Here is a 27,968-nt window from a genome sequence, read left to right as displayed (position 1 = left end):
TAACATGTTCATTGTTAGTTCGTCTCAGCTCAGGTTCATTAAATAATATTAAAAGATGGAACATTAGAATTTAATAAAGTGCTAGTAAAATTTAAAATTTAATAATAATAAATGTGTGTGTCATGTTAACTAATGTAGTTAACTAGTATTAACAAACAAAGCCTTTATTAATGCATGTCTGAATAAATCTGTCATGAAAACAAGTTTATATTACAGTCAAAAGCAAATTAATATATATTTAAAAAGTTGATGTAAAACGTATTATTTGGTGTTGATTATTAAATAAAGTTTATTTTCGGTTTTCGGCTAAATGCAAACTTTAATTCGATCACTGACTGAAGCAGTTTCTCAGACTGCTGATCAGGGTCCAGAACTCGACCTCTGACCCCACCGGCCCGAACCGGCTCGTCACAGCATCAGTCCTGGTATTGACTGATGTGCCGTCGTCACGGCGACCCTGCGTGGACCGGCACCGTCTCTGCACTGGAGCGGCACGTGCATCGGAGTGGATCAATGCGCTCCGCTACTGATGCATCATGGGATCGTACCAATGTGCAAATCAAAGACGTGACATCTAGAAAGCAGAGTTACAGTTTCTGGGTCACTCATTAGAAGTGAGTGCATGTTCACTGATCATGTGACAAAAGGTCAGATTTCAAGATGTTCACATGCTCTGTGTCAACCATTTGCATATTAGCACACAATCAGAATTCATTTTATGCAAAGTAGTTGAAATTTTGAAGTTTTCATACAAATTTTTTTATGCTGCGGTTTCATTTAATATATGCATAAATAATATAATATAAATTAATTTAATTTAATATAACATAAGATAATATCATATAAATAAATTTTATTAAATTAAAATAATATAATATAGCATAATATAATATATATATATATATTAGGGCTGTCAAAAGATTAATCGCGATTAATCGCATCCAAAATAAAAGTTTGTGTTTAAATAATGTGTGTGTGTGTACTGTGTATAATTAAATTTGTATATATAAATACACACACATGCTTGTATATATTTAAGAAAAATGTGTAATTTTTATATAAAAAAAATATTTATATATAATATAAATTATATATAAATATATACAGTACATGTATGCAAATATTTCTTAAATATATACATGCATGTGTGTGTATTTATATATACAAAATAATTATACAGTACACACACATATATTATGTAAACACAAACTATTATTTTGGATGCGATTAATCACGATTAATCTTTTGACAGCCCTAATATATATATATATATATATATATATATATATATTAGTTTTAGTTAGATGCAATTAATCATGATTAATCAATTTGACAGCAGTAATATATATATATATTTGTGTGTGTGTGTGTGTGTGTTGGTAAAGCATTTTGAATGATTATTTGTGAATAAAATGTGCTATACAAACACTCTTGGCTTGTCTTGGTCCTGTATTGAGAATGAAGCTTAGATACGAAATCTTCATGTAACTCTATTGATTCTGACAACACGAGTGCTTAAGAAATCTGGATGTGCAAATGTGACCATTGGAAGAGTTCGTAAAAGAGCAACGGTGCTGTTTACAGTGCCTGGAGATGCAGTGTGAAGCAGATAAAGAGAGAGTGACAGCGGGAGAGATAGAGAGAGATACGGTAGAACAGAGAGAGAGAGAGAGAGAGAGAAAGAGAGAGAGAGAAAGAGAGAGAGAGAGAGAGAGAGAGAGAGAGAGAGAGAGAGAGAGTCTGAGGTGTGAGAGAGAGAGAGAGAGAGAGAGAGAGAGAGAGAGTCTGAGGTGTGAGAGAGAGAGAGAGAGAGAGAGAGAGAGAGATAGAGAGACACTCACAGTCTGAAGCTGAGGCTATAAGGGGGGTTGGTCACCATGATCTGACTGAGAGCCGAGACGATGACGAGGATGAGGATGGGCATCAACTGCATGAGGAGAGCGAGACCTCCCTACACACACACACACACACACACACACACACACGCATATTAATATCATTATCAGGACTCATTTCTGCAGGACAGTCTGAATATGGAGAATGAATATAGTACAGTCTCATTGCTGCCCTCTGCTGTTTCACACACACACACACACACACACACACACACACACACACACACACACACGCTTCATACGGGGCCTTTCGACAGTCCATTCTGTGTTCACATTAGTCAATTAAAATATATATAAAAATGATTTTAAAAAGTAATTAATAATAAATATATGCAAGTAATAATATTAATGTCATAAAATGTATAGATAATAAAAATATCTAATAGGAAAATATAAGCTACTTTTTTTAAGCTTGGAACTTTTTTAAAAGTGAATTCTGTAAATGAAAAATATAATTTTATTAATATAATTAATATACATTAATGTATATAATGTATAATTCTATAATATATGAATGCAGATTCCTCACCCCTCTGTGTTCTCCTCGCTCGCCCTGATTCTGATTAAAGCGCATCCGTCCGTTACTGTACATGTGAACATTACCTGCAGAAACACACGTCTTTACTTAGAGCCTCAGGAACTCATGGTGTGTGTGTGTGTGTGTGTGTGTGTGTGTGTGTGTGTGTGTGTGTGTGTGTGTGTGTGTGTGTGAGAGTGTGTGTGAGTGTGTGAGTCTGTGTGAGTCTGTGTGTGTGTGTGTGTGTGTGTGTGTGTGTGTGTGTGTGTGTGTGAGAGTGTGTGTGTGTGTGTGTGTGTGTGTGTGTGTGTGTGTGTGTGTGTGTGTGTGTGTGTGTGTGTGTGTGTGTGTGTGTGTGTGGTCCATTTTCATGCAAAATCAAAAGATAAATATATGCAATATATTTTTGCTTAAAGTGTATTTGAATAAAACAATAAAAATGCATTGTTAAACAAAAAATAAAAAACAAATTGGATTTGCAGTTTTTAAACTCACACACACTCTTACACACTATCATACACACACACACACACACACACACACACACACACACACACACTTGCTTGCTCACTCACTCACTCACTCACTCACTCACTCTCACACACACACACTGACTCACACACTCACACACACACACACACACACACACACACACACAGACTCACACTCACACACACACTCACAGACTCACACTCACACACACACAGACTCACACACACACACACACACACACACACACACACACACACACACACACACACACACACACACACACACACACACACACACACACACACACACACACACACACACACACACACACACACACACACACACACACACACTCTCTCTCTCTCTCTCACACTCACACACACACAAACAAACAAACTCACACACACACTCACACACACTCACTCGAAGGGAAGCCTCCACCGAAGAACATGTTGAACAGATCTTCCGGAGAGATGTCGGCCTCGAACTGTGTGTTGCTCTGGCTGGTTCTGCCGGTGTTGCTCCGCTCCTCTCCGAACTGATCGTACTGCCGTCTCTTCTCCACATTCGACAGAACCGCATATGCGTTTCCTATCGCTACACAACCACAGTGTTCAAACACACACACATTAATGCCTTCCTCCATGTTCATCTCTCTTGAGTGTGTATTGTCGGTGTTTGAGCATGAGAAAGGTTTCGGGAGTTCTTCTCTATATCAGTGTCAGTGTTCCTGAACTCCTGAAACGCCTCCATTGTAGTCTTGAGTTTCTTCCGGGAACACGTCACAATATTTCTCATTATAATAATTAATATGCAGAATAAAGGGGCGGGGCCTGGTTGAGTTAGTTAGTAGTGTGTTAAACTGGCGGTTATGGGAAGGGGCGGGGCATTTCCCAAACACACTCGAAGCGCTCGACCAATCACAACACACTGCTCCAGCCGACCAATCAGAGCACAGTGTGCTTTTCAGAAGGAGGGGCTTCATAGAGACAGGAAGTAAACAGGAGTGTGTTTCCCAAAAGCATCGTTAGCCAACTATGGTCTGTCGTTATCAGCAGTTCAACGAGTCGGTGTTTACCAAAACCATCGTTCTAACGAACATTCGCAAACAGCATCGCAGAGTTGTGTGTTTGAACGACAGATCTCCTGTGGTTAGAAGAAGAGTTTCTCGTTTGCATGACATGTGGACTCAATAAATCCTGATCTTGAGGAATATAAGCTGACATTCAGTACAACCTGTGTCTTTTATTCAGAATACATACAAATGTCATTTACGTATTTAGTTTGTCAAGAGATTTAAAGTGTAATTTTTGAAGAGTGCGCATGTGTGAACGAGCTCTAGGGCCCTATCTCACACCCAGCGCAATTGACTTTGTACACGACGCATGTATCATTCCTATTTCTCACCCGCGCACAGCGGACTTTTCCCTCCACAGACGCACGTCGGTAAATTAGGGAATGAACTTGCGCTCCCGGGGGCGGTTCAGCGCAAAGAGGAGGCGTGTTCCGGCGCAAACGTTCCCTGGTGCTATTTTGCAGTTTCAGAAAACAATCCCGCCACTGACCAGGAGAAATCTCGTCTAAAGTCAGCGGCGCGTTATTCAGAGGCTACTTTAAGGGCGCATGCTTGGCCATAATGTAGTGTGTGCACAACACACACACACTTTGCTTCTCTCATCTACACAGACGCAGCAGTTTTCATTTTTAGAAAACCATACATTATTACAAGGAACAATATTACCACACGAGGGAAATCATTGTTGTGTCCATGAAGATGTGAAAAATAGGCATAAATCTAGCTTACACATTTACCCAAATTATCATCCGCCTGTTTAACCGAAGCTAATCTGTGTGTGTTTCTCCATCCCCAATGTCACTTCTCTGTGTTTTACGGCCCTGACGAGAACGTCGGCCTCCTCGGCTGTGAACCGCTCCTGGCAAATCCGCCGTTATAATAGCAAACCGCCATGGAACAAGCGCGCCTGCTCTTAAAGGGAATGTGAGATGTCGCTCTGATTGGTTTATTTCACGTTACGCCCAAACCACATCTATGAGTAATGAAGCTCTTCAGACCAACACATTTTAGATTTGCGTCGGAGAGTCATTTATCCCGCCGGTATAACAGCAACAGCGCCCGAGACCCGCCAACAAAGTTACTTGGGTTTCGCGTTTGATACTTGCGTTTCAGATCGTTAAAATAGGGCCCATCAAGCTCAAATTTGCGGGCGCTTTCTGCTGTGTGACGTGTGCGCAGACTGGTGCATAGATATATACACTAGATGTCACCTTAAAGACATTCGTTCCAATGAACTGCCGTAGCCAAGGCGACATCTAGTGTATATATATCTATGCACCAGTCTGCGCACACGTCACACACCAGGATGCGCGTGCGCCCTCAGATCACTTGGACGTGGCTGTGTATAAGAGGTAACAACGATATAAATACTGTTCGTTTTCTCACACAAACCGCTCGTTTCGTGTCTTAGGCCATCAATGTGTACTTATGATGGGGAATTGTTTAATTTGGACGATGGGGAATTGTTTTAATTTGGACTCTGTGCTTGCTCTTTGAGACAGTGACCATAGACCTGCATTATACGACTGACAGACAAGAACGGTTTGACCTAAAAATAGCAAAATTGAAACTACTGCGGAAAAAAACACACCTACATCTTGGATGCCCTTGAGGTAAGCTAAAACATACCAAAATTTTTATTTCAAAGTGAACTATCCCTGTAAAGCTGGGAAACCTGCTCTAGCAGAGCCCAAACACAACATCACGACTGTTGGAGTGATAACACAGCACATGCTAATCTCACTGTTGACAAAGCAAGCGTACCTTTAAACGCCTCCGTCGCTCCCGGCGCGTGATTCTTATCCGGGTGAAACTTCAGCGCCAGTTTCCTGTAGGCTTTCTTCAGCTCGTCCTCAGAGGCGTCTTTCTGCACGCCGAGAGTCTCGTAGTAGCTCTTACACTGCTTTATTCTGAAGAACACACACACACACACACACACACACACACACACACACACACACGTCTGAACAACACACACTTCTGAAGAACACACACACACACACACGTCTGAACAACACACACTTCTGAAGAACACACACACACACACACACACACACACACACGTCTGAACAACACACACTTCTGAAGAACACACAACACACTTCTGAAGAACACACAACACACTTCTGAAGAACACACAACACACTTCTGAAGAACACACAACACACTTCTGAACAACACACACTTCTGAAGAACACACACACACACACACACACACACACACACGTCTGAACAACACACACTTCTGAAGAACACACAACACACTTCTGAAGAACACACAACACACTTCTGAAGAACACACAACACACTTCTGAACAACACACACTTCTGAAGAACACACAACACACTTCTGAACAACACACACTTCTGAAGAACACACACTTCTGAAGAACAGACACTTCTGAACAACACACAACACACTTCTGAACAACACACACTTCTGAAGAACACACAACACACGTCTGAAGAACACACACGTCTGAACAACACACACTTCTGAAGAACACACAACACACGTCTGAAGAACACACCACACACGTCTGAAGAACACACAACACACTTCTGAAGATAATAATATAATATAATAAAAATTGCAAAATGACATTACAATATTGCTAAAACTTACTAAAATGACTGAAAATATAACAATAAAAGGTCATTCAAAATATGAATAAATACTGTGAATGTATAAATAATAGTTAAATAACACTATATTATAACATAAATAACACTATATTATAACATAATGTTGAAGTACTAAAATTATGACAATAAAAACTAAAATAAAAAAATTAAAGCTACATATTCATATAAAAAACCCTAAAAACTATTAAAACATAAATCACACAACACTTACTAGCAGAATTATTAAATCTTAAACTAAAATTTGAAATATGAAAAAATACCAATAAAATTTCTTTCAAAAACATTAATAAATACTGTAAGAAACACACAGACTCAACACTGGATTGGATCGTGTCTGTCGAGGTCTGTGTGTATAGAGGCGTTAGCAAGATGTAAAGGATCATGGGAAAAACTAAACCAGCTTTGGCATCATGACATACGCTAGACACTGGAGATGTAGAACATGATCGGTGTGAGGTGTGTGTGTGAGGTGTGTGTGTGAGGTGTGTGTGAGGTGTGTGTGTGAGGTGTGTGTGTGAGGTTTGTGTTCACCTTCTGACGGCCTCGGCCTGATCAGGTGTGTACGGTTTACTGGAGTCGGCAGGTGCAGCGCCGTTACTGGTGACCCCTGACCTGTTGACCCCTGACCTCCGCTGACGGGCTCCTGCGCCACTGTTCTGATCCAGAGACTCCAGCAGCTCTGCAGAACAACACACACACACACACACACTCGTCAGAACAACACACACACTCGTCAGAACAACACACACACTCGTCAGAACAACACACACACTCGTCAGAACAACACACACACTCGTCAGAACAACACACACACTCGTCAGAACAACACACACATTCGTCATATCAACACACACACTCGTCAGAACAACACACACACTCGTCAGAACAACACACACACTCGTCAGAACAACACACACTCGTCAGAACAACACACACACTCGTCAGAACAACACACACACTCGTCAGAACAACACACACATTCGTCATATCAACACACACACTCGTCAGAACAACACACACACTCGTCAGAACAACACACACACTCGTCAGAACAACACACACTCGTCAGAACAACACACACACTCGTCAGAACAACACACACACTCGTCAGAACAACACACACACTCGTCAGAACAACACACACACTCGTCAGAACAACACACACACTCGTCATATCAACACACACACTCATCACACCAACACACACTCATCAGATCAACACACACACTCGTCATATCAACACACACACTCGTCAGAACAACACACACACTCGTTATATCAACACACACACTCGTCAGAACAACACACACACTCGTCAGAACAACACACACACTCGTCATATCAACACACACACTCGTCAGAACAACACACACACTCGTCAGAACAACACACACACTCGTCAGAACAACACACACACTCGTCAGAACAACACACACATTCGTCATATCAACACACACACTCGTCAGAACAACACACACACTCGTCAGAACAACACACACACTCGTCAGAACAACACACACATTCGTCATATCAACACACACACTCGTCAGAACAACACACACACTCGTCAGAACAACACACACACTCGTCAGAACAACACACACACTCGTCAGAACAACACACACTCGTCAGAACAACACACACACTCGTCAGAACAACACACACACTCGTCAGAACAACACACACACTCGTCAGAACAACACACACTCATCAGATCAACACACACTCATCACACCAACACACACTCATCACACCAACACACACTCATCAGATCAACACACACACTCGTCATATCAACACACACACTCGTCAGAACAACACACACACTCGTTATATCAACACACACACTCGTCAGAACAACACACACACTCGTCATATCAACACACACACTCGTCATATCAACACACACACTCGTCAGAACAACACACACACTCGTCAGAACAACACACACACTCGTCAGAACAACACACACACTCGTCATATCAACACACACACTCGTCAGAACAACACACACACTCGTCAGAACAACACACACACTCGTCATATCAACACACACACTCGTCAGAACAACACACACACTCGTCAGAACAACACACACACACTCGTCAGAACAACACACACACTCGTCATATCAACACACACACTCGTCAGAACAACACACACACTCGTCAGAACAACACACACACTCGTCATATCAACACACACACTCGTCATATCAACACACACACTCGTCAGAACAACACACACACTCGTCAGAACAACACACACACTCGTCAGAACAACACACACACTCGTCATATCAACACACACACTCGTCAGAACAACACACACACTCGTCATATCAACACACACACTCGTCAGAACAACACACACACTCGTCAGAACAACACACACACACTCGTCAGAACAACACACACACTCGTCATATCAACACACACACTCGTCAGAACAACACACACACTCGTCATATCAACACACACACTCGTCAGAACAACACACACACTCGTCATATCAACACACACACTCGTCAGAACAACACACACACTCATCACACCAACACACACTCATCAGATCAACACACACACACACACACTCATAAACTTTTCGGGGAGAACTATCCCTTTAAAACAGCCTAAAGAAAAAAGTGAAAAAACAATAAATAAATAAATAAATAATTACTAAAAAGATTAAACTAAATAATTTAATAATAAAACAAATATTAAATATTAGTATATTAGTATAGTAATATTTGTTTTATAAATATAAAACAAATATTAATAAAATTAGTAATAAATAACTATTCTTATTAAATTATAAGTAAAAAATAAAAATAAATAATACAGCGACAGTGCATCACAGTAATATAGGGAGTAGGAAAAAACATTATAGAAACTAAATATTTTACAGATACTATTTTCCGTGCGTTTATATAATATTAATTTCCACAGTATAAACTTTATATTTACACATGAAGATATCTGGCTTTTAAATGTCAGGATGAGGTTCGTCTCTGAAACCCCTGCCCTTAAAACCCTGTTCCCTACGCAGACGACACCCGGGAGTGTCTGTGCGGCGCACACTAGTGAGTTCCCTTCATAGTGAGCAACTGGACATTATATATATTATAACTGGACATTATTTTCTGCTTAAAGAAAATAATAAAAATATCATGTTTTATGAACAAAATTAAATAAAAACAATGCATGTTTATGAAAATGACACAATGCAACAACAAAAAATCCTATTATAAAAATAGCTATTTATGAACAAATATTAGCATTATTTATTTATATATAAAAAGTATTTCTGTTATTATAAATCATCCGTGTTTTGATTTTAGGGTGAAGTTTTGAATGCAAAAATATGCTGAGTAATCAGCTCAGTCGGGTTTGAGAAAAGAAAATTATTAAACTATCATGTTTTATGAACAAAAAAAAACCCTGCATTATTTTTTTATGAGAATGGCACAATGCATAAAAAAAGAAAAATCCTTATAATGGCTATTTATGCACAAACATGAGCACTATTTAATTATAATAATATTATCAATTTTTTTTAAGTATTTCTATATAAATTATTATTGTTCTGATTTTAGGGTGAAGTTATTATGAATGCAAAAGTGTTCTGCACTAATATGCGGTCTAATCAAACTCACTTGGGTTTGAGACACAGCCAGACTAACATGACATCTGAATCTGACCTGTACATGCAAGAGTTGCATCATCATCATCATCATCATCATCATCATCATCTTAACGGTACAGTAGCGCGCGCGCACACACACACAGCCATAAACATTACCAACCCATGACATCCCAATGTTTAAGACAGAACTGCATATTTGAGCGGCACTTTCACACTGAACGACATTTAGAAACACATTCCGCGCGGATGCAACGCGCTTTACCCGAGTCCCCCGTGAACGCGCGATTGAACTAGCAACACACACGAGCCAATAACACGGTCCCCGCGAGTGCAGTGTGTGCGGTGTGTGCTGTAGGGCGATCAGGGCCTGGATTAGCCCGGGTTCAGACGCTCACCCTGTGCGCGGGGCGTCGCGTAAAGACGCTGCGCCTTCTCCAGGAACCGGCGCGCTCTCTCGGGCTGCGCGCGCTCCAACGCTCCCAACGCGATCTCAACGCACCGCTCCGCTTCATCCCTGTTCACCTCCATCACTGCGAACACCAGCTGATCTGATCCACACACGGACACGGCACCATTGAGCTGCAAATGCTGTCAGCTGATGATAACGGTCTCCTGCGAGACGCCAGAGTGTGTGTGTGTGTGTGTGTGTGTGTGTGAGGCCGTCTGTAGGGGGCGCGTGTTGGCCCAAAAAGCGCAAGTCTCTGTTCAAACGCATTCAAATCTCACGAGATTGTTTTGCTGGGGATATTTGTGCATTAAAAAGTATAATTATTAATTTAATGTTTTAATTCAAAAGAATCTTAAATGGAGATCCATTCCAGTAATCTCTTTAAAATATGATTTTACAAAGATATTAAACAGCGATCACACACGGCTGCGACTGGGTCACACACATCAACGCTGAGAAAAGTAACAGGCTACATGTAACTGAATTTCTGTTGTTGTTGCAATGCACACACTATTACTATTTATTATGCCATATTAAAATATTGCAGAAATATTAGTGGCATGCTATTCCGAATTTAGCTCGTGACAAACTATACAGAATTCAAAGTACACAATTAAATACGAGAATTACTACTATTATTATTATTATATAGACTTTTAGGAGCATTATTATTTAACATTATTGCTTATTATTATTTATAATTTCTTATTATTATTATTGTACTCTCTCTCTCTCTCTCTCTCTCTCTCTTTCTCAAATTCAACTTCAAATTCAAAATTGCTTGTATGACTGCACATATTACAATATTGCCAAAGCTTGGAACGCATATAATAATTATAAAGACATCAAAATAATAAAATATTATAACATAACTTAAATCTAAATGTACTACTTAAATTAATTGTACAAATTAACAGTGTAACAAATTATAATATCTGTGAACATTTTACACCACAGTGTTTTAACATATATAAAATTATAATATCTCTCTTTCTCGCTCTCTCTCTCTTTCTCGCTCTCTCTCTCTCTCTCTCTCTCTCTCTCTCTCTCTCTCTCTCTCTCTCTCTCTCGCTCTCTCTCTCTACTTTATTTCATTATGTTCTATATTGTCTATATATGTCTATTTGGTTGGTCAATTTTAATAATCATAACACTAATTCTATCTAATTCCATCAAACCCCTCCCATCTCATAATATCTGCTTTCAGACCGACAGCCTCTCCACTTTTTCTATTTCTATTTCTATGGATAACAGTTTCACTCGGCGAGGAATGATGACGTGTTCAAACTCTACACTTCCCTGAATAACGCTGCCATTAAAATTAAATAAAGGCAGGAAGCTACACTCAATATAACAATAATAATGTGTATTGCTGTGATCATGTGTGATGGCACATATAAATGCATTTAAAAGCTAATTTAATGTCTGATCCCAAAATGATTGGGATTTTGTTCTCCATGAACAGTAGATGGCGCTATAGTTCAACTTAAAAATACTTTTAAATGCATCGAATACTGTACATTGTGTTTTAATGTCTGGCTAAATGGCTTGTGTGGATGAACAGAATGTTGTGATCGGTGTGTACATTAGAAGTATGTGTCTGTGTATCACATGTTTAGAACTGATATCTTCGCTTTATTTAAAAGAGCAATAAAATGCAAATGCGTAAATGCAAGCCACTCTCTTTTCCATTCCATGCTGCAATGCTTTAACATGACAAAATTACACATAAAAATGTTTCGATGTACAGATAAAAATTGTTTTTGTGCTTATGCAGAATATATAGCCTACAGAATGTCCTATATATATATTCTGCTAATCATAAATTAAAGGAATTAACTTAATATTGGTAATCCACTATTGGTGCATGAGCATTGTGATCATATTTTATTATGTTATAATAAAATATTTACACTATTTTGCTTTCTGGGATGAATGAGCTTCAGAATCTTCCCGATATACTAACATCTGTTATGACATGATCAGCTTCACACATTGCAATGCTCATGATAACTTTCGTTAACTGTGATGCCATATCAGCAAAACTGACTAAAGATGCACGCTTGTTTCTCTGGCGCATAAGAAAAATAAGTAACTGCATAATAGTTTCATGTTTAAACGAAGACAGTGTTTCGGCCCGGATCTGGCACATGTGGTTTTAACGCGTCCCAGATGTGGGCCGGATCTGGGCCGACACTATGTTGCTGTCTGGGTATGATGATGTTTATATTTTCATAATTAGAAAGACTAGACATAATCAGAGAGACTAATGGCCTGTGCTCTGAATGGAGAGCACTTTAGGTACATTGGTACCAATCTGTAGTCAACTCTCCTTTATTTATACAGCGCTTTTTACTATACAGAGTGTTTCAGAGCAGCTTTACTGAGATAACAGGAGAATAATGCAACAAAGTTTGTTTCTAGAAGAAAATAGCGTCACAGTCCAGCTCAAGTAAATTCAGCGCTGGTTCATTTTTGTTGTAAAAAAGTTAATTTAGTTAATTTATATATATTTATACAGTACCAGTCAAAAGTTTGGAAACATTACTATTTTTAATGTTTTTGAAAGAAGTCTCTTCTGCTCATCAAGCCTGCAGTAAAAAACAACAACAACAAAAAAACAGTAATATTATGAAATATTATTACAATTTAAAATAATGGTTCTCTTTTCTAATATACTTTAAAATGTAATTTATTTTTGTGATGCAAAGCTGAATTTTCATCAGCAAGTACTCCAGTCTTTGGTGTCTTATGATCCTTCAGAAATCATTCTAATATGATGATTTATGATCAATGTTGGAAACAGTTGTGCTGCTTAATATTTTTTTTATAACCTGAGATACTTTTTTCAGGATTATTTGATGAATAAAAAGTTAAAAAGAACTGTATTTATTTAGAATAGAAATCTTTTGTAACAATATACACTACCGTTCAAAAGTTTGGGAACAATAACTATTTTTTTTTAAAAGAAATTAGTACTTTAATTCAACAAGGATGCGTTAAATTGATAAAAGGTGATGGTAACGATTTATATTGTTAGAAATGTTTTTATCTTGAATAAATGCTGTTTTTATTTTGAATAAATGCTGTTAATGTTTTACTCATCAATGAATCCTGAAAAAAGTATTCCAAAAAAATATATTAAACAGCACAACTGTTTCCATCATTGATAATAACTGAGTATCAAATCATCATATTAGAATGATTTCTGAAGGATCATAAGACACCAAAGACTGGAGTACTTGCTGATGAAAATTCAGCTTTGCATCTCACAAAAATAAATTACATTTTAAAATATATTAAAAAAGAGAACCATTATTTTAAATTGTAATAATATTTCATAATATTACTGTTTTTTTTGTTTTTTTTTTACTGCAGGCTTGATGAGCAGAAGAGACTTCTTTCAAAAACATTAAAAATAGTAACGTTTCCAAACTTTTGACTGGTACTGTATATATAGCCGCTCTGGAGAAAACCGTGATGTTATCATCCAGCGCAGTTCAGTTGGTGTCAGTGCGGGCAGATCAATAATATTGTTGAATATTAAATGTTAAATGTCCCTAACTAAGCAAGCCAAAAGCGATAAAGGTGGAAAAGGTGACAGTATGGTGTTCCCCTGTACCAGCGTCATATGGTTCACAAGTTCAGTATGGAGTGCCCCAAGGCTCAGCCCTAGGACCGCTGCTGTTCACCCTGTACACGCCGCCTGACGTTAGTTTCCACTGTTACGCTGATGATGCCCAGCTCTATATTTCTTCACGCCCTGATGAAACATACCAATTCACAAAACTAACCGAATGCATAGTTGATATAAAAAAATGGTAATTTCCTACAACTAAATTCTGAAAAACAGAGATAATCCTCCGCACGTAGTAACCTAGAATACTCTGTAATCTCAGTTAAGAAATGACAGTCCTTCACGCAGACCCGATGACCAGCTTCGGCTCCACACCGGCGGGATGAGTCCATCTTCAAGCAGAAGAACTGAATGAGTATTTGAATGCTACCGATCCCGAATCCCAGATCTGAATTCTGAATCCCAGACAGAAACAGTGTCAGCCCAGATCCGGCCCACATCTGAGCCGTGTGGAATCCGGATCTGGGCCGGATGTGGGCCGGATCTGGGCCGACACTATGTTCCTGTCTGGACTGTGATGCAACCAGAATCATAATAACTGGAGAACTGAGCAACTGAGTCTGGTTTCTCCCAAGTTTTTGTCACTGATGGAGTTTGGGTTGTTGCCACTCTGGTTTGCTTAGTTGAGGACACATAATATTCAACAATGTTGTTGATCTGACCGCACTGACGCTGTGTATCAGAACTGAACTGAGCTGGACGATTACATCATTTTTTGGAGAAATGCTTTATGGATGAAATTAACTTGATGATCTTAACGACGAAACTGAATCAACACTGAACAGACTTAACCCGAAATGCATAATTTTCCTGTTAATCTCTGTAAAACTGCTCTGAAACGATCTGTATTGTATACAGCGCTATATGAATAATGGTGACTTGACATAGCCATGCTTTGGCCCAAACTCACCGAGAGAGCATGGAGGTCAGCTATTCGCTTGACCGATGCTAAAGAAAGCCAGACAGCAACATGGTTTCGGCCCAAATCCGGGCCGTGTGGAATCCACGTGTTCCGGATCTGGGCCGACACTATGTTCCTGTCTGGGCAGCTTTTAAAGGGTTAGTTCACCCAAAAATGAAAACTCTGTCAGTGATTACTCTCCCTCATGTTGTTCCAACCCCGTAAGACATTCGTTCATCTTCAGAACACAAATGAAGATATTTCTGATTAAAGGGGTGGTTCAGGATTTTCGACATGGCCTCATTTTCAAGTGAGCCTGGTTGTTATTCATCAATAGAGACAGTTTAAAAAACAAACAAATCATCCAGTCTTTTCTTTTGGATAGTTCGCCTATGCTAGGCTAGCGCGAGTCAACGGTGCACGTCAGCCTGCCATTAAAAACACTTTTACCCACTCCACAGTAAGTACACCAAAAGCAAATACATTATAACGCCAGACTATCGATGTAAATGTCTGTTGAGAGAATAATGTTACAAATCATCAAACTACCCTTTCATCACAATGCATTAGATATAATTTGTTCCCTGTATTTATAAGCAGTCTACAGCAGCGGCGGAGTTTTATTTGGTTACCTAGGAAACCGAGAGAGCCGGTCCACATAACAATCACGCAAGTGTATTTACCTGCCACACTCACTCATCAAACAGTACTTTCATTTCTAACATTATTCTCTCAACAGACATTTACATCGATAGTCTGGCGTTATAATTTATTTGCTTTTGGTGTACTTACTGTGGAGTGGGTAAAAGTGTTTTAATGGCAGGCTGACGTGCACCGTTGTGACTACAGTGGCTTAACCTGAAGTCTATCAAGCGACGAGAATACTTTTTGTGTGCAAATATAAACAAAAATAACGACTTTATTCAACTTTTCATTTTCTTCTGTGTTCCTCTGAGTGAGTTCACGTAGTGTAACAGCGCAGCGCTTCTGGGTTATACGTCAGAACGGAGGCTCACTATTGGCCAGCATCACACGCATCACACACATGACCAGCGTCGGCCAATAGCGAGCCTCCGTTCTGACGTACAACCCAGAAGCGCTGCGCCGTTGCACTACGTGAACTCACTCAGAGGAACACAGAAGAAAATGAAAAATTTAATAAAGTCGTTATTTTTGTTTAATTTGAGCACAAAAAGTCTAATGTGTGTATGCTAGGTTAAAGGTCCTCCATCTGATCTGTGCACAGTTTGTCAAAAGCCAATTGTCTTTCTTTGTAGCGTCTGTAAGAGCCTGAATCGCTGCTGAAACTTTCTCTGTGACACACACACACTATTATGTAAACTGAGCCAAAACACACATTTTTGGTAACATTTGTATGATTGGGACGGCAGATCTTATCATTGATTTAGCCTAAGCATATTTATTACACAAATTAGTTCATGCGTTGATATAATTTCATAAGCAAGATTTATTTTTCTGTTCATCATTATTAAGTCCATGTGTATTCATCCTCAATTCAGTACGACACGAGTAATTGAGGTAAACGAAGTCCAAAAGTCATTGAAATGTGTAAACAAGTAAAAAGAAAAAATGGTTCAGGTTCAAACTTCATAAAAAATGATGTAAACTGACCCAAAACCTTTTATTTATTTATTTTTTTGGTAACATTTAGAGAAAAGGTTGAGCGACCCCTTCCCCAACAAACAGTTTGACATGGTGTATTACTGAAACAACAACAAAAAATCAGTAAACATTGTTTAGCTGTGATTATGTTTCTATTTTCATTATCATTAGGTTGTTTTATTTGAGCATAATCCAGCTGTGGTTAATTTGGGGGTTGCACAAATGAAAAGGTTGGGAAACACCAAATGCAGAGCTTATGCAACGGTCCTCTATCGCATTAATCATTTTCTTAATTAGCTAAGCCTTTCAGCACCATCCCAATCACACAATATCATGCTGTCCCATCCACACACACACCCATGCACTCACGTTAAATTAGTAGTGATGACAATTTTATGAAAAGCTTATGTCATTTTTCTCATGCATTTCAGGCTCAACTTCTTGTTTGATGCCCCGCCCACATTGATGATGTCACACCAATCAGGGCATCCAGTTTTGATGATGTGGTCTCTCAGCTAAAACGTGTTTATTTTCACATGAGAAATAAAATGTATAGTTTTAACTGTCCCATTTGAACTAATGTCCCTATAACCCTTAATTCACCCCTAACTGTAAATGATTCAACAGGGATTTTATTAACAGCATGCATTTTGAAGCAGTAAAGATAACAACTTGTTTTGGTTAAATGCATAAAAAGCTCAACATTATAGTATATAATAACAGTTGATTCATATGCAAACTGTCATGCTAGAAGCCAGAGAATTGAGTCTGAAGTGGATGTTGGTCATGAAAAAGACGTCAAGAAATAATTCAGAGAAATAATGCTGACTGCGAATTGATTTAAAGACTTTATTTTCAAGCATTTATACTGTCGCTCTGAGATTTTGCATGGTAAACCTTGGATTTTAATGCAATATAGTGCATTATAGTTATAGGGGCTTGTACATATTGTAATATTTAATGTATATTCAAATCAATTATGTTCTGTATATCAGTGAGACACACCCATCTTAACAATTTCTATATAACGCTTTATCTTGTCCTAGGCTAAAAGACCATAAACATTACAGATAACGTTCAAATTATCAGTAAACATACATATATCTTAAAATTAAGTCATGTTTGGACTGATACGGGTGATGTTAGGTCAGTGCTTTGGCTGTCAGTCATTTAAGGGAATGCCATTATGGCTCCTCGAACACTTCCGGTGAATTTAGTTTGAATGAATCACTTTCATTTTTAAATCTTAGTTTAATTTTATGAATTAAACAGATTTTTATTTATTTATATAACCCGTTAAACATGAAAGTAGGCCTGTTATGCAGTCATGAAAGATATTTCTAAACCTTTTTGGCATAAAACAAGAGTCAAGAACTTCTGGGATCCCACTGGACCTTTTTATCTAAGAGTGTTTGGCTTTGTTTAACAGAAATGTGTCTTATTAACCTTCAGAAATAGTGCTTTTGTAATGTGGATGTTGCATTCCTGTTGTGGATGAGCGGGTTTTTGTGCAATGGTGAAATCAGGGCAAAGGTTATAATGATCTCATGGCATGTCAATATCATTATCTGGATCGGATCTTGTGGAATTACCATGCAGTGTCTCCTTTATATCAGTTTGTCATCGGGCCACATGGCGCACTGCCCATCAGACAGACACGGCGTACAGGGGAAGTTTGGGTGACCACATATTTTGCATGACCACATATGACTGAAAGAGAAGAGCATGAAATGTATGAATAATGTATCTCAATGCACAGAAATAATAACACAGATTAAAATATATCCGGTGTTCGGACAGCTGAGGAATTCCTCATGAGAAAATCAGGAATCCTGCAGGACTGATTGAGAATTACTGTTAATAAAATACTGACCTGTTCTCTTACTTTTATATAAAAGCTACTCTGATCTTGAAAAACTTTATATAAATGTTTAAAATACGCAAAAAAATGAAATAAAATACATAATAAATGAAAAAGAACAATCAGATAATATAATTTAAATGTAATTTTTTAAAATTTATTTATATTTATAAATTGGCTACAGTATATTAGCCTATATATAATTATTAATTTACTTTTGTTTTATTTTATTATAATTTATTCCCTTTACAAATTCATAAAGACATATTGGTAACACTATACAATAAGGTTTAATTAGTTAACTAACATGATAATGAACTGCACTTCTACAGCATTTATTAATCTTTAATGTTAATTTGAACATTTACTAATACGTTATTAAAATCCAAAGTTGTATTTGTCAATATTAGTTAATGCACTGTGAGCAAACAATGAACAGCTGTATACTTTAACCAACAAGTGTTACCAAAATATGTATAGTAGTTTATTTACAATGTAGCTATTTGATTATAATTTGTTCCACTTACAAATGAACAGGAAAAAAAGTGAATCACAGATTTATTTATAAATAACCGAGTCAAAAAGCAAATAACTTGTTTTAAAAAAACGGACGAATTGGTGAATCGATTCCTTTAAATTAACAGTCCGAACAAATCGGTTCACAAAAAAATGAGTCGTTTTTGATTATATAAAACTAAAACCTTTCTTGAAAACTCTAAACGCGAGATGAAAACGCATCATATGAATGTTCATCTTCTGTATGATTTGTTTGAAGTAGAAGCAACATCCAAGATTGTCCCTGACGATTCATTTCAACGAATTGATTCATTTATTTTACATGCGTAGGCTGTCCATTAATCAAAAAGAGTTCTGGAACTGAGAACTAAGCAAGGCTTTTGGAAAACACCTGGGTAACTGTGGTTCACTCGGCATGTTATCAGCGTATCAGCATTTAGCATCATTTATGCACGTTATAAAGCGACAATAAAAGAACAAGTCTTATTTGAAAATAATGACGAGCTTGTGAAGTGATGAAAGAGGGCTCGTGGCCGTGACAGCACGAGCTCTGATTGGCTGCAGAGGAGAAACTCCTCGCCGGTGGGGTGAGCGCATTCACGGTATAAAAACGCGAACCGATTCTGTTAGAAATTCGGTTGTACGGGGATGCTGGTGTGAAGTTAAGAAAAGGAAAGCGAACATCAGATGAGCATCAGCCAATCCGTGCATTCCCTTTAGGGTGGTGTCAAACTCTCCGGCCAATCACAGCGCGCTATTCCTCCGCTCGCGACAGCACTACGCATCACCATCCACAGCGGCGTTACAAGCTAGTGTGTGTGTCCAGGATATTCTCAGAGTTCTTGTAATACGATCTTGCACGTGCGTTGAATTCTCACTCACACCCTTTGCATCAGTCTGGTAAGTTTTGGTGTTCATTCCTGAGAAAATGTATTTTTTGTGTGTGGCGTCATGACCCAGTTTACCCTAGCTTTGCTTGCTCTGGATCTGCTGCATCGCACTTGCATTGAATGTTAGACTAACGTAAGTGTGTGTTTTTGTGTTGACAGTGATCATCATCTTCATCATGCCTGATATGGATATTAAAACTGCAGTCTGGCGTCCAGAGCAGTCCGTGGAGGACGTGTTTGATACCACATATAAAGAGAAAGAAGGGCCTAAACCTCCCGTCGTCATAGTTTGGAGAAATGTGGTTCTGATGACTTTATTGCACACTGCAGCTCTATATGGGCTTGTGCTGGTACCATCTGCATCTGTCCTCACACTCATCTGGAGTGAGTATTAAAATCACACTTTGCAACACACAGATAGATGTTTTATATCAAATTAACTTCCTTAATAACTAGAGATATTTAGCACAATGTTCCCGCTGCTCTTTTCCAAACAATTCATGCACTACATTTGAATGCGTCTTAAATCTCATTCATATGTGCTTATTTAGTATAAGACAAAATGACTGATTATATGCAAAGTAAAATCTTCTTTTAAAGCTGTGAAACTTTAGCGCGGGTTAGAAAGTTTAAGGGAACATCAATATGTTAATTTTATGCACTGACTGTAAAAACTGCCACTTCTAGCTCATGTTTTACTTGCATGTTTTTTTATTTTCATCATGAATGAATGATTGCTTAAATCACGTGTCTTGTTGAGGAGAGTTGTGCGCGATATATATCGGCAACTATCCAGATTCCTTTTGGTTGACAAAAGCCCATTTTTAGGTGCCTCGCTCTTCCCATTAAGTTTGGGAAGATGGTTTGCACATGTTACGTTCCCAAACGCATGTTTAAAGCAACCCAAACTCAGAGATGGAGAAGCATTTACTGCGAATCGACGCTGAAAACATGAGCTGATCATGTGGAAGTAAACACTGTGCTGAGTTTCTCTCTGAAACACGCAGTGCATATCTATTTAAATTGCACTGAGCCATAGGGGTGTGCGAAACATATATATCGTAAATGAAAATATTGCGATTGTTGTTTTAATGATGTGTGATCTGACATTATGGAGTACGTCCCTCACTTTACAGAAACACACACTGATGTAGTCTAGTAGGTTAGACAAGTGCGCTTGAGCATTTACAGCGTGATTTATTCTATTAATAATGCTCTCAATATTCAAGATAATAGCTCTCAATATTCTTTTATATTTATATAATTTAATTTAGTTAATATCACATGAAAAGTGAAGTTTTTCTCCAAATATCAGCATGATTACACACGTGATATTGATTAAACGCAACAATTCAATAAACAAGAAGTTAATATTAAGTGACTTACATTTTAGACACGATATTGCCTGTTTTTGTTCTATTTCGCCAATGAAAATAGTTCCAAACAAAGCATCTGAGCAACACACGATTTGTTTCATTACTGAATGAACGAATCGGTTGAATGAATCATTCAATGACTCACTCATTAAGACAGTCAAATGTTTCATTCCTGAATGAATGAATCGGTTGAAACGTATTGACTCGCTCATTAACAGTGACGTGCTGCCACCTACTGGCGGTTTTAATTTCACATTTAAAGTATCTTTTCATATTTTAAATAATTTCTAAATATCATTATTCAGCGTTTTACGTTTAAAAAAGCTGAACATAATTTATGCATTTGTAACTGCAGGTTAAATGCATTGATGATCTGCATCAAACAGTGTGTAAATGCCACTTCAGATGCAGATTCTGAGTTTCCTCCGCATTGCAAAGATTAATAAAAACACAAAGGCAATAACACGCTAGAAAAAATATCGTCTAATTATCATTTTTGAGAAAATCCAGATGTCAATATCACACACTCCGAGCTGTTACTTTACTAAGGATGAGTTTTCCAAGCATATTTGCTCAAAAATACAGATGATGTACGAGATGCATAAAGTCCAGGTGTGTCATTGAACTGACACGTGTAAAAGTGCATGAAAAATTAAACATTAGCTTTGTGGCTCTGAGGAGCTGCATTAATTTTTCAGGTTATTTGCAGAAGTATATAATGGCTTGTTGTTTGTTTCCCGCAGCGTTTGGGTGTTTCCTGTTCAGCGCTCTGGGAATCACCGCAGGCGCTCACAGGTTGTGGAGCCACAGATCCTATAAAGCGTCTTTACCTCTCCGGATCTTCCTCGCCTTCGCCAACTCCATGGCTTTCCAGGTAATGAAGCCTGAAGCATCTCAGGTTCACAGAGACAGATTAATCTGGCATGACTGCGTACATTAGTATAGAGTTGAGTCATAACATGCACACATTCACTCGGACTGTTAGAATAACACAGTAGATTGATTAATTGTTTAATATTCTAACATATGGAAAACTGTAGTAAAGTGATGCAAACTCTGAAATGGCACAAATGGATCAAACATGATTAATACCTCCATATAAAGGTTATTATTTGTGCATTAAGTGTTAGATTTGAAGGAAGTCATATTAAAGTGTAATTTCTGTGTAGAAATGCCTCTTAATCCGCTCTCTCCGCTATAGAATGACATCTACGAATGGTCACGTGATCATCGCGTTCACCACAAGTACTCCGAGACGGACGCCGACCCTCACAACGCCGTGCGCGGGTTTTTCTTCTCTCACATCGGCTGGCTCCTGGTCCGTAAACACCCTGACGTCATCGAGAAGGGACGCAAGCTGGAGATCAGCGACCTGAAGGCCGATAAGGTCGTCATGTTTCAGAGGAGGCAAGTCTGAAATCAAACCGGCCACTAAGTGAACCGTCATTGCTCACTTAAAGGTGCAGGTTTTTAGCGGCATCTAGTGGTGAGGTTGTGAATTGCACCCAACAGAAGTTATGGTGGCCGACAGGAAGTGATGTCGTCGTCTGAGACAGTGAAGAGCATTGATATCATATAAAGGCTAGATGTCTCGTCCGCGCTGCTTGCCAATGGAGCTCGACATCCGCACACGGCGGCCATCTTACGACAGGGTGCTCGCTCACTCTTAACATGGTGCATGTACTTTTAAATAACCATAACTTGCTAAATTTTCTACCGATTTTCAAACGGTTTGGTTTGTTATAAACGTCAGAGATGTAGCTATTATACTGCATACATATGAATAATTATGTTCAAAATGTTTAAGCATTCAGAATTATAGCCACGTTAATAACGTTTGTAAGAAACCAAACCGTTTGTAAATCCGTCCAGATTTCAGCGAGAAAAGAGGATTTGTGTGCGTGCTGCTCACTCACCTTAATTCACAGAGCCCTGTCCTAAGATGGCCGCCGGTGATGCCGGAAGTGACTCCGCCTTAAGACATCTAGCCTTTATATGATATCTATGGTGATGAGTAGCTAGTTAAGCAATGAGGTTTAACAAAATATATATATTTACTTGAAAAAACAATGTTATTGCGAATATTATTGTTACCTGTTCCTCATTGTGTCAGTGTTTTATTCGCTGACTTTAGCTAGTTGAGGGCCACTGTAGAGAGAAATGGCTCATTCTAAGGTAATAACGGTTCATTATGTACACCACTGAAAACATAGTTATGTTTATGATATTGCATTTCTGTCAACAGATCCTCCTAAAGATGCGCGTTTAACTAAGTTTGATTGGCCTCTTGTGATTCTCAGGTACTACAAGCCGTCTGTGCTGCTGATGTGCTTCTTCTTCCCGATGTTTGTGCCCTGGTTCCTGTGGGGCGAGTCGCTGTGGGTGGCGTACTTCATTCCTACCGTCCTCAGATACACGCTTGTGTTGAACTCCACCTGGCTGGTCAACAGCGCCGCACACATGTGGGGGAACCGGCCCTACGACAGCACCATCAACCCCCGGGAGAACAGATTCGTCACCTTCAGTGCCATCGGTACGTCTCGCACACACACTCCCACAGTCCACACGAGCTTCAACTCGAACGAGAGACACGAGAAGAGGAGAACATTTATTTTTAGGACATTTCAGCACATTTAACCTCAAGTTCAGCTTATCGGTGATGTAATACAGAACAAACAATGATGCACTCGTTCAAATATTTATTCATCATTGTGAGTGTTTGATTAACTTTTTTAATTTTTACGGACTTTATTTGACAAATCGTTGCGTTTAATAAAATAAGATGCTATGGAGAATCACAACTGACAATATTGAGAATTAAAAAACAAAACAAACTATAATAAAATGTTGATCATGATGATGATTGTGAAAGAAAATGTGCCGAATTGTCATGAAAATCTATCATGGATTAAATATAAAAAAACACATCTAATATAATTTCTTATATATATAAATATATGATACTCTAAATTAGAAACTAAAATTGCCAGTATGTGTGGCATTAACGGTCTAAATGAGTGAGTCATTGAATCATTCATTCGATTCGTTCAAACGGCTGATTCAGGAATGCAGTAAATGGCTCTCTTTACGAGTGAGTCATTGGTTCACCCGATTGATTCGCTTTAAACACTGATTCATTCAGAAATGCAGTAAATGGCTCTCTTTATGAACGAGTCATTGGTTCACCCGATTGACTCGCTTTAAACACTGATTCATTCAGGAATGCAGTAAATGGCTCTCTTTATGAACGAGTCATTGGTTCACCCGATTGACTCGCTTTAAACACTGATTCATTCAGGAATGCAGTAAATGGCTCTCTTTATGAACGAGTCATTGGTTCACCCGATTGACTCGCTTTAAACGCTGATTCATTCAGGAATGCAGTAAATGGCTCTCTTTACGAGTGAGTCATTGGTTCACCTGATTGATTCGCTTTAAACACTGATTCATTCAGAAATGCAGTAAATGGCTCTCTTTATGAACGAGTCATTGAGTCATTGGTTCACCCGATTGACTCGCTTTAAAACACTGATTCATTCAGACACGAAACACGGCTGTGTGTTGATCGGAGACGCACAACACACTTCTGCTCTGGATTTATTAGTAATATTTTAATTGGAGAACAATATCATGTCTAAAACGTAACACAATATTAACTCATCTTGATTCGCTCAAAACACTGATTCATTCAGGAATGCAGTAAATGGCTCTCTTTATGAACGAGTCATTGAGTCATTGGTTCACCCGATTGACTCGCTTTAAAACACTGATTCATTCAGACACGAAACACGGCTGTGTGTTGATCGGAGACGCACAACACACTTCTGCTCTGGATTTATTAGTAATATTTTAATTGGAGAACAATATCATGTCTAAAACGTAACACAATATTAACTCATCTTGATTCGCTCAAAACACTGATTCATTCAGGAATGCAGTAAATGGCTCTCTTTATGAACGAGTCATTGAATCATTGCTTCACCCGATTGATTCGCTTTAAAACACTGATTCATTCAGACACGAAACACGGCTGTGTGTTGATCGGAGACGCACAACACACTTCTGCTCTGGATTTATAAGTAATATTTTAATTGGAGAACAATATCATGTCTAAAACACAACACAATATTAACTCATCTATTGAACTGTTGTATAAAATCAATATCACATTTGCACTTGTATTGCTCAACTATATCATGATGTGAATATGAGACACAAACGCATTTTTGCATTAGGACGTCTAATTTCGTCTATAAGTCCGACTGCTCTTAGTTTGCATATTAATGAGTGTGATGGGATCTCCTGGTTTGATTCCTCAGGCGAAGGCTTCCACAATTACCACCACACGTTCCCCTTCGACTACGCCACCAGCGAGTACGGCTGGAAGCTCAACCTCACCACGTGCTTCATCGACCTGATGTGCTTCCTAGGCCTGGCGAGCGACCCGAAGCGCGTGTCCCGGGACGCCGTGAACGCCCGAGTCCAGCGGACCGGAGACGGGAGTCACAGGAGCGGCTAACCTTCAATCCCATCGTCCCTCAATCCCAACGAACTGCCAGCCGGAAAACAAGGAGGACAATCGGTCCTTCCAGTGACGGGGAGTTTCGACGACAGTGTTGAAGCTTCTGCTTTAAGTTCCCGATGACAAATGTTCTTTATCCCAGTCTAGCCTGTGAAGCTTTAACGCGGGGATCCGAGCTGTTTGTGTAGCGCTTATTCAGATTTAGTTTCCGGCTTGTCGATGTTTTTGACGCCCCAGTCCGAGCTTCAGTAGCTGACGTGCCAGTTTTCCTCAGTTTTCCTCGACGCAGGAGCGAAACACCGACCCCGTCACCCTGGCGTCTTACCAAATCTAGCTGTGCAATTTGGGAGAAATTAAATCTATTTAATATTTAACATCAGCTGCACCTTAACGAATCAAGCGATCGTATTTAATAATTTAATATTGCCAAACTGTTTTGTTGCCATACTTGCACAAATTGTCCATGTTTTTGGAGAACTGTTGGAATCTGTTATTATTAATGATGCTTGATTTCTAAGTGTTCGACCTCGGCACAGAAACGAGTCTTTTTTTTGTTTGTTGGTTTGTTTGTTTGTTTTTCGGGTCGAGATCAGCTCACTCGCTGTGAGTAACGCTACGTATAATTTCATGTTAAGACATTGACGGAGGATCCAGAAGCCGGAGTGAATGCGTGACAATGATTGAGCGTGTTGATTCTTGTACTGTAAAATGTATAGTTTGGTTTTGTATTGTAATTAACTGTGCAACAACATCCAGATCTGTTCCTGCGTTAACGTTTTCATCTTCTAAAACAGCGTTAATGTAAGCATGCTGTATTAATACAGAACTCTTTTCTATTGCATATGGATACAGATCTTATGAAACACTTAGTAATTATAATTATAATAACACGGGCTCTGCTGGTGTTATTGTCCAGATTGCCAAAAGCGTTTGTTGCATGCGTGCCGAAACCGTGATGTGTGTTTAATCAAACATAATGTATTTTCAGAGATTTTTCAATGCTATTTTTCCATGTTTTTTTATTTTCCTTTGACAAGTTGCACGTAGTTAAATAGTTTGGCAACTTTAAAACGATTTGGATTGTAATTCCTTACAGACTTTACAGTGACTGAAGACGCCACTGTTCCTCTCACAGGACAGATCGCCTTATTCTCACTCGGACTCTCGTGACTCGAGCGGTTGTGATATTTCTCATGCTGTTTGGAAGAAGCCGTTGGCTCTTAAAACTAATATGATGTTCTTGTTTGTGATAACAGCCTGTAATAGTGAATAGACTCTTGTTTCTTAATCTATTACTGGAAATAAAGTCTCAAGCAAAGAGCTTCTCAACTTTCTGACACGTGCACTTCATTTCCTAGTGAACTGTGTTTTTGGGGACATTCTTTTAGCAGTTCTTCTTGAATTTTGAATTATAACACAATGAAAAAAAAGGAATGCAAATAAACTGGATGGAAATATAGGAGCAAAGTTCACAGTCATTACTCTGTGAGAAATGTATAAACCAGGTTAAAATGTTGAATCCGTCCTTTGACATGATGATGTCTTTACACTGCAGGTCATAATTAGTCCTGCCTGTCTGAACACGTCTGCATTCACTGGAAAGTTCAGTCTGGAAGTGCAGTTAAAACTTTCTGAGTTAACAGAAACAGTTCTTGCACTCATATTCATATTCAGAATCATATTTTAACTAATAATTACGTTTTTGTTTTTTTTTAAACGATGTAAGCAACATATAAATGATAAAACAGATAAAAATCCCATTGCTAAATATAAACTGTTTTATTAATGTCATGTGGCGTTGTGCCAATATCCACATTTGATCAGACACACACAGTTTAGTGTGTTATTCCCGGTCATTTGCGGTGCTGCGTCACAGCGTTCGCAACATCCCGGGAATTTCAACAGCAGATCAGCGTCAGCCAAT

At 38.7% G+C, this 27,968-nt stretch overlaps 2 protein-coding genes across 4 annotated transcripts in view; one reads left to right on the top strand and one right to left on the bottom strand.

Annotated features, from left to right (window-relative positions):
- The window catches only part of dnajb12b (DnaJ heat shock protein family (Hsp40) member B12b), a 22,964-nt gene extending 12,016 nt beyond the window's left edge, over window positions 1–10,948 (bottom strand). For 2 of the 3 annotated variants that reach the window (XR_014032155.1, XM_081393628.1), the window contains exons 1-6: window positions 10,666–10,934; window positions 7,157–7,304; window positions 5,744–5,889; window positions 3,328–3,501; window positions 2,425–2,498; window positions 1,842–1,951 (exon numbers count right to left, since the gene is read on the bottom strand). Coding sequence is in view for 1 of the 3 variants with exons in the window: in XM_081393628.1 (XP_081249754.1) it covers window positions 1,842–1,951; window positions 2,425–2,498; window positions 3,328–3,501; window positions 5,744–5,889; window positions 7,157–7,304; window positions 10,666–10,798 (785 nt within the window). In the remaining 2 variants the exon portion in view is untranslated. Of the gene's footprint in view, window positions 1–1,841; window positions 1,952–2,424; window positions 2,499–3,327; window positions 3,502–5,743; window positions 5,890–7,156; window positions 7,305–10,665 lie in introns of all 3 variants that reach the window. The other variant, XR_014032154.1, reaches the window with a different exon arrangement.
- Window positions 10,949–19,578: 8,630 nt separating this feature from the next.
- Window positions 19,579–27,378, top strand: scd (stearoyl-CoA desaturase (delta-9-desaturase)). Its single transcript, XM_081393627.1, has 6 exons — window positions 19,579–20,156; window positions 20,306–20,530; window positions 22,266–22,396; window positions 22,724–22,929; window positions 23,823–24,055; window positions 25,842–27,378. The coding sequence occupies exons 2-6, from the start codon at window positions 20,323–20,325 to the stop codon at window positions 26,039–26,041; spliced, it is 978 nt and encodes a 325-aa protein (XP_081249753.1). The 5' UTR covers window positions 19,579–20,156; window positions 20,306–20,322; the 3' UTR covers window positions 26,042–27,378.
- Window positions 27,379–27,968: the final 590 nt, after the last annotated feature.

This window comes from Scardinius erythrophthalmus, assembly GCF_964197995.2.
Source record: "Scardinius erythrophthalmus genome assembly, chromosome: 18".
In the NCBI taxonomy this organism is placed as follows: Eukaryota; Metazoa; Chordata; class Actinopteri; order Cypriniformes; family Leuciscidae; genus Scardinius; species Scardinius erythrophthalmus.
Note: the sequence above shows the minus strand (reverse complement) of the source record. Positions and strands in the feature narration are given on the sequence as shown.

Bases quoted from the DNA above. Each gene is read 5' to 3' on its own strand.
- scd (XM_081393627.1), top strand. From the start codon at position 20,323: ATGCCTGATATGGATATTAAAACTGCAGTCTGGCGTCCAGAGCAGTCC. The intron at 22,930-23,822 runs GCAAGTCTGAAA...TGTGATTCTCAG, and splicing joins GTCGTCATGTTTCAGAGGAG to GTACTACAAGCCGTCTGTGC. The intron at 24,056-25,841 runs GTACGTCTCGCA...TTGATTCCTCAG, and splicing joins CGTCACCTTCAGTGCCATCG to GCGAAGGCTTCCACAATTAC.